Source organism: Vombatus ursinus, unplaced genomic scaffold, assembly GCF_900497805.2.
Source record: "Vombatus ursinus unplaced genomic scaffold, bare-nosed wombat genome assembly UNPS02011916.1, whole genome shotgun sequence".
NCBI lineage: Eukaryota > Metazoa > Chordata > Mammalia > Diprotodontia > Vombatidae > Vombatus > Vombatus ursinus.
The window spans coordinates 2097609-2105348 of NW_020951694.1; the positions used below are offsets into that span (position 1 = coordinate 2097609).

Sequence of the window (7740 nt, forward strand, 5' to 3'; positions counted from 1 at the left end):
TAATTTTTAAATTTGACATCCCTTGGCAACATGTCAAAATATTAGGCTGGATTGAGCAGGGATCTTCCATTCATTTCCAAAATAGCACTGTATTTAAGGGAAGAAACAGAGACTCAGGGACAGAAAGATTCACACAGGTACAGGCAGAGAAAGGAAAGAGGAGTAAGAGGAGAAGAAGGAAAGAGACAGAGAGACAGAGACAGAGAGAGGCAGAGATAGAGACAGAGAGAGAAAGGGTGAGGGGAAGGACAGAGTCCAAGGAACAAGGAGAGAGAAATAAAGGCACTGGAAAAAACGTAGGGAAAAAAGAAACAGAGAGAGATAGATGGAGAGTCGCCTGTAGAAAGTGAGAGAGAAGCAAGAAAAGACAGAGGCATGAGGAGAGATAGAGCCATAGGGGAAGAAATTTGTGTGGAGAGAAAAATCAGGAGAGAGAGATAGTGGCAAAGAGAGAGACAGAAATGTGAGAAGGGAAAGAGACACAAGAAACAAAATTACAAAATAATTTAGCATGATTTAGTGTTGTGAGGAACTTTAGAGATCATCTAGTCCTTTCCACTCATTTTACAGATGAGGAAACTGAGGTTTGAAAAGTTTAAGTGACTTGTTCAAGTAGTAAGTAGCAGAGCTAGAATTTGTATTCCCAAAGCAACTATTTGTTCAGAAGTTGAACCTAGAATGTTTCACAACTATGAATCTTATCCTTAAATTAGTACAAGAAAGGAGAGACACACACTTGGGAAACATAGATCATAGAACCATAGGAAAGACACACCCATTGTCCCTTGAGATACACCCTCAACTGGCCCATCTCCACATGAAGTCACCACAATCTGACAAGAATGTACAAGATTACACATCCAAAGAAGGCATATATCTGCCTTCACAAGTCCCCCACTTAGACTTGCTCCCTAAAGGATCCCTCCTACCCAAGTTCACTGCCAGAAGGGATCCAAGCATCCTGATCTCCAGCATCCAATAAAAAGCCCTGTTCAGTATCCCTCTGGGGGGGATTGGGGGTGGGGGTGGGAAGGAGAGGAGTGTCCGGTTGGGAGGAGGGACCTGATTCCTGTTTCCTGCCCCAACTCACAGGGCAACAGGAGGTGATCAAGAGCGGAGGGGACTGCCCGGTAAGAGTCAGGGTGTCCTGGGTCCCTGGAAGGGATGGGAGTTGGGGGAGGAAGAAGAGAGCTAGGCACTAAGGGGTCAGATGCTTGGGACCCTAAAGGGAATGGAAACTGGAGGAAAGGGAAGAACTGGAACCTGGGATATCTGAGTCCCTAAAGAAAATGGGCAGGTGGGTCTAGGATACCTGGGGTCCTGAGCAGAAGAGAATATCTGGGATTGGGGGGAGGGGTTCATCTGCTTGAGGCCACCTCACAAATCGTCAGTGACTGGGGCTCTGGGAGAGGGAGATGGTGTCTCTCTCCTTCTAGGTCCTGAGGCAGGTTTGGGAAACCCCTGGATGTTCCACAGGTCTGGCACTGTCTTTGGGGCTTTATCTTATTTCAGAATTTCCTTCCTCACACTAAGGATAGGCTCCATCACAGAGACCCCCACTCGGCCCTATCCACATCCTCCTACCTTCACAAAAACACCAACTTCAGGCCCTTTCCTCAGTTCATTTTTCTCTCTCTGGGCAAGTATGGGGCTGTGAGGATTTAGGCTGGGGTGGGAAGAGGCTGCAGTGGAGAAGGCTAGTCCTCTTTGGATGTCCCTGAGCCAGAGGCTCCAGGACTCTCCATGCAGGAAAATAAAGCTAAAAATAATCCGGAAAGGGAGAGTCCAGGAGAAAGAGGAACTTGGAAATGGGGGTGGGAACTAGAAAACAGTGATATATACTGCCTGTCTTTCTACCTCTGCATTCTGTCTCTGCATCTCTCTCACTCCCAAGTTCTCTCTATTAATTTATTGACATCCCCCATCCCCTCACCCTGTCACAAAGCATCCACTCTCCCTTCCTCTCTCCTGCCCCCTTCTCACCCACCCTCCTTTAGCTCTGACTCATTTCCCCAGGTTCCTGAAGTCAGGAAATGCAGAGACAGAAACTGAGGAATCAAGACTGGGATGTCACTTTTGACAGACATCTCAAATAAGACACTGGAACTGGAATGAGAACCAGGAAAGAGAAAGAAATGGAAGAGGAGGAAAGGAGCAGGATGAGAAGGGGAAGAGAGAGTGAGAAAGAGGAGAAAATGAAAAATCGAGGGAGAGAGAACAAATGTAGAAATTCTATTTTTAAGGGTTCACTATTTGGACATCCAAATAATTTTCACAAAATTGCTTATAAATTCAAATGTTTATATCTTCTAACCCTCAGCTACTGACCTAAATCTCTTCTCTTCTCCTCAATGAAGGTGATGCCTTCAGGACCAGGTCCCCCTACCCTTGTTAAACTCAGACAAAGATGTCAGCCCAATCTCTTCCCCCAGCAACACCTCCATCTCAGAAGCCTCCTCGAGTCACTCGTCCCCACCCTCCTTCGAGACCACGGACTAATCCACCCCCAGGGTCACTCTTCAATGGGCCCTCCCACCAAGCAGTAGCCACCCCCCCTACTTCTCATGATCCATTAATCTTAACCTCACTCTCCCCACTGTGTGATTCTCTCCCTACCTCTACCAAGCCCCTAACTCTTCCATCCACGCCATCCCCCAAATCTAGCTCCCTTTCTTTGGCTCCACCAGACTCTTCTTCCAGTTCCCCAAGTCCCCAGGACCTAAGCCCTGGTCTCCCTAAACTCCTTCCCCCATTCCCAGCTCCCCGCATCAATTCCCCTGAACCTATCAGTCCCTCCCAGTCCTCATCTCCCAAATTCCTGTCCCTGCCCCATCACTCCTCAGTAACTGGCACTGTCCGGAGACTAGCTGGGAGGTTTGAGGCAGGGTCCACAGTAGGAGGTCAAGTTGGGGAAGCCCCACTCCAGGGTGGAGTGGATGAAAATGGAGACAAAGAAGACTGCCATGAGCATCTGGCAGGGAGTGGACCCCAGGAGAATGGATGTCTGGGTAAGCAGTGAGACTATGGCTTGAGGTCATAGAGTGGTTTATGAGACCTGGAAAAGACCAAATCTAGAGAGAGAAACAGAATCCAGGAGGTTGAATATATGGGTTTTCAAGAGGCTTAGAGAACAGAGAATTTGAATTGGTGACAGTATTATATGTAGTAAAAAGAGTACTAGACTGGAGAAGTAAGAACATTGGTTCAAAACCAGCTCTGCTAATGATTAGTTGTATAACCTTGGTCAAGTCTTCTTTTGGGGTCTTAGGTTTTTCTTCTGTATAAATGTGAGAGTTGGATTTTATGACCAGTAAAATACCTTCTAATACTGACAAAATTTAAATAAATGTATTAAATGCCTGGGATCTTGAAAGATATAAGTGCTGGAGGCCTATCCACTCAAGTGTCTTTTGTCTCTTCCCAGATACTCCTTTGTCTTGCCCACCTCGTTGTCCCTGTCTCTGTCATTTGGCACATCCTGGCCTGGAACTTAAGTGGGTATCTGTAGGTGATAGTGAGGAAGTCCCCCGTGCTCCTCCTCGTCCCGCGCGCTCTCTCCCCAGCCCCCCAAGTAACAAGAACACCTCTGTCATTCTCACATCCTACCGATCCATGGTGGAGCACAGACTCCTGCCCCCTCTCACACCTCCCAAACCGACTTGGGCCAGGAAGGAGGCCACCTGCCCTGAGCATCCTCCACAGACAGACTCCAACCTGCCCTCCAAAGATTGGACTTGCCCAGGTATTGGGACCTGAGAATGGGGCGTGGATGCTTGCATTCCAGAGGGAAGTAGACGCTGAGGATAGGGAGAGAGAAGAGGGAAAAGGGAATGCAGCTCCATGAAAGGGAGGAAACCACAATTCCTGACAGACCAAGAGGCATCAGCTCAGGTTGAGAATCAGCACAAGACCTGCTCCTGAAGACGTGCTATGTAACATCCGTCCAGAGATGAGGTTCTTTTAGGGCAAGGGCCGTCTCATTTTTTCTTATATTCCCAGCACCTAGCACAGTATCTTTTATGTAGAAGGAATCTATCTTTAAAAATTCATTTGAATTTTTTGAGGCCCTTCCATCTTTGACATTCTGTGGTTCCCAAAGTTGCTGGCTCCTTCATTAGCTCCTCCTTTAGTCCAGTATCTGATAAGTGATATAGTTTGTCTAGTGGTTCCCTGATGGGAGCTGAGGAATCTTTGGCCATGGGAGTCAAATGCCTTACTCCTCACTGTGGTTTCTCTCTCTAGGTGACAGTCTGGAAGAATGTCCAGAGATTCCTGTGGGCAGGTACCAGATATCCTCCAATAATGCCCAACACCCTAACCATCTCCAAATTTGATTTGAAGGGTAGACCATGTTTTAAGGCCAAAGGAAAGGCCCTCTTCCTCCATGAACCCTGTTCACTCTTTCTGAGTGGTTCTCTTGCTCTTTTGAATTGCTAGTACATTAATTGTACTTACCATTCATTTGACATTTAATCATGTACTGTGTTGTGATAGTTCATCCTATGTTGTTACTTAATTCTTCATTGTTTATGTCTTATCTCCCCCCACCCCTGACCTTTGCAATTTGCCCGTAAGCTCCCTGAGGGCAGAGGTTATATTTGTGCAGCCAGAATACTGCCTCAGTTAAACTTCCAGGGAGTTTTTATTTCTCTTTCTCTCTCCAGGGACCAAGAGCTAGAGGTTCTGAATGAGCAGGATTGGGGCCTGCCTCTGCAGGATGGTGAGGGGCTCTGTATTCCTGGATTTTTGAAGCAGAAGGGTCTGGAGAGGGAGAGCAAGGGACTTGAGGCTGGCCACTTGGGTCATTGCCCAGGAGCACCTTGACCTTCTATTACCTTTTCCTCAGAGCCCCTGTACCAGACAGCTGTGCTGGCTGAAGAGCTGTGGGGAGCTGGCAAGGACGGGAAGCTCCTCCCAGCAAACCTTAGAGAACCCTCAGAACCTCGAAATACACTGTGGCAGGAGCTCCCTACCGTGCGGGAGAGTGGCCTCTTAAAGACCCTGAGCCCTCAGGAGAGGCGGATGCAGGAGGTCAGACACCCGCGTCTGGACAGGAAATGGGAACTGAAGGGAAAGGAATGGAAAGAAAGAAGAGCTTGGAGTTGGGTGGTTGGAGGTCTGGTTCTTGGGTATGAGCGGGATTTGAGGCTGGGAGGGATCAGCGGAGACAAACTAGGGGCAAGGAACCTGGATTCTCATAGATCTGAAGCTGGAAGGCATCTCTCTTCCACATCTCTTAACTCCTCTCCAGAGTCTATTTGAGGTGGTGACATCAGAGGCATCCTACCTCCGTTCACTTCAACTACTGATGGATACCTTTGTGCTAAGTGCTTCACTCCGGGATACGCTGACACCCCGAGACCACCATACTTTGTTCTCTAATGTGCATCGTGTCCAGGGTGTCAGCGAGCGGTCAGTCTGCCTTCCCAGGTTTCTGTCCCCTCTGTCCCCGCTTCCTTTAAGACCCCCGGTTTCCAATCCCCCAATTCCCAGTTCTCTCTTCCTCTATCCCAGACACTCTTTTGATCCCCAAATTCAGTTCTGTAGGGTATTCTCCTGGCCCTTCTCACGGACCCAGACATCCCGACTCCCTAACCTCATTCCCGTAGGTTTCTGGGAGTTCTGCTATCCCGAGTGAGGAGGTCCCCTCACATCAGTGATTTGTGCGATGTGGTGCATGCCCACGCTGAGGGCCCCTTCTCCGTGTATGTGGATTATGTGAGGAATCAGCAGTATCAGGAGGAGACATACAGACGCTTGATGTAAGGGCTGCCTTGACCCCTGACATCTGCGGACTGGAAGGAAAAAGTTAGGGGAGGGTTGGAGGGTTGGAAGCTCTAAGGGGAATGGGGAGGCAGGCGGCCAGTTAGATCCTGGCGAAGGCATCTGGGGCTCAGCTGCTAGATCCTGTGTCCTCCTTCTGCAGGGAGACAAACATGCGTTTCTCAGCAGAACTACATCGGCTGCAGAGCCTGCCCCAGTGCCAGAGGCTTCCACTGCCTTCCTTCCTGCTGCTTCCATTCCAGCGCATCACCCGACTCCGAATGTTGCTTCAGGTGCTAGGGCCAGGGCCCCAAGCCTGGCACCCCTTGAACCAGGCATTGCCTGCTCTGGGGTGGGAATCAACCCTACTCAGGGCTTGCTCATACAGAGATTCTGCCGAGTGGGAGGATTTTCTCCAAATCAGAGAAACTCCCGATGTGGACTCCCCAATCCAGGAGCTCACTGACTCATTCTGCAGTTTGACCAAACTCCATAGTCCTCAAATGAGGGCACCCCATCTTCAGAGCCTCCAATCCATGTTTCCCAAGGTGGGGCTGGAAATCTCTGGTTTTTTGATTGCTTGTTCCTTAGAAATCCATGATTCTCCCGACTAAGTGATATCCTTGCTCCCACCCCCACCCCACTTTTTATGCTTCTAGACTCATCAGTTACAAATTAAACAGTAGGTGCAGTGGAAAGAGGGTATGGTACTTGTGTTCAAATCCTAGTTCTGCCACCTGTGTGAATATGGGCAAGTCATTTCAACTCTAGACCTCAGTTTCCTCATCTGTAAAATAAGGGTATTGGACTAAATTACCTTTAAGATCCCTTCCAGATCTAAATCAATGCCCCTATGATCCTAGAGCTCTGGGGTCACCCTTCCTTCTCTGCTCACAGAACATCCTTCGGCAGACCGAGGAGGGCTCCAGCCGACGAGAGAACGCCCAGAGAGCACTGGGGGCCATAAGCAAGGTATGGGAGAGCTGAAACCTGGGAGTCAGGTGCAAAGATGGAATAGGCAGGAGGAGATAGGGTGACACAGGTCCTTCTCCCCAGATTATTGAGCGATGCAGTGCTGAAGTTGGGCGAATGAAGCAGACGGAGGAGCTGATCCGGCTCAGCCAGAGGCTGCGTTTCCACAAAGTCAAGGTCAGTGACCTTGGATCCCTGGCACCCAAATCCCCCACTGGGTCTCACTCACATCACCCCCATCCTCCCGTTTTCTAACTCCAGGTCCTAGCTGTCCAAGTTCCTCTGGTAGCAGTGCCCAGGCCCTGGGTTTTTTGGGGGTAGGAGGTGAGGGAATCATATAGAGGGGGGATGTGCTAGGGGCAGCTAAGTGGCATAGTGGATAGAGCACCGGGCCTAGAGTCAGGAAGACTCATCTCCCTGAGTTAGAATCTGGCCTCAGATACTTATTAACTGTGTGACCCTGGGCAAGTCATTTAACTCTGTTTGCCTCAGTTCCTCATCTGTAAAATGAGCTGGAGAAGGGAATGGCAAAACACTCCAGTATCTTTGCCAAAAAACCCCAAGTGGGTTCACAAAGAGTTGGACGTGACTAAAAACAATTGATCAAGAACAAAACAGTGTACAGAGTAGGGTACAGGAAGGTAGAGCTGTGAGTCTTTTACGTCTGCTTCCCAACCCCTACACCAGGCTTTACCTCTGGTCTCCTGGTCCCGGCGTCTGGAACTGCAAGGAGAGCTGATGGAGTTGGGAAGCCGGAAGGGCAGGTCCCTCTTCAATTCTCGCCCCAGACTTACTCCCCTTTGCCTCCTGCTCTTCAGTGACCTACTGCTCATCACTCAGCCTAAGAGGTGGGCAGGCCTTCTGGGTGATGGTGGGGGAAGCATGTGTGAAGGGTGGAGAGGAGGGCATACCAGGCAACCTTCCTGATGATCTCTCTTCCGGGCAGTGGGCAAAGGTTGTATGTTCTGGATTATGCCCACCGGTCCTTGGTTCAGGCCCAGCCAG

At 49.4% G+C, this 7740-nt stretch overlaps 1 protein-coding gene across 1 annotated transcript in view; it reads left to right on the forward strand.

Annotated features, from left to right (window-relative positions):
- Positions 1-1061: 1061 nt before the first annotated feature.
- Positions 1062-7740, forward strand: part of ARHGEF15 (Rho guanine nucleotide exchange factor 15) — a 9159-nt gene continuing 2480 nt past the window's right edge. Inside the window, 14 exon segments of the mRNA XM_027857259.1 lie at positions 1062-1130; positions 2358-3008; positions 3425-3742; positions 4243-4282; positions 4665-4720; positions 4847-5031; positions 5252-5412; positions 5610-5762; positions 5927-6056; positions 6661-6735; positions 6820-6912; positions 7423-7583; positions 7682-7737; position 7740. The exon segment at position 7740 is cut by the window's right edge and continues 149 nt beyond it. Of these exon segments, the coding sequence (XP_027713060.1) occupies positions 2408-3008; positions 3425-3742; positions 4243-4282; positions 4665-4720; positions 4847-5031; positions 5252-5412; positions 5610-5762; positions 5927-6056; positions 6661-6735; positions 6820-6912; positions 7423-7583; positions 7682-7737; position 7740 (2030 nt within the window). The 5' untranslated portion in view covers positions 1062-1130; positions 2358-2407.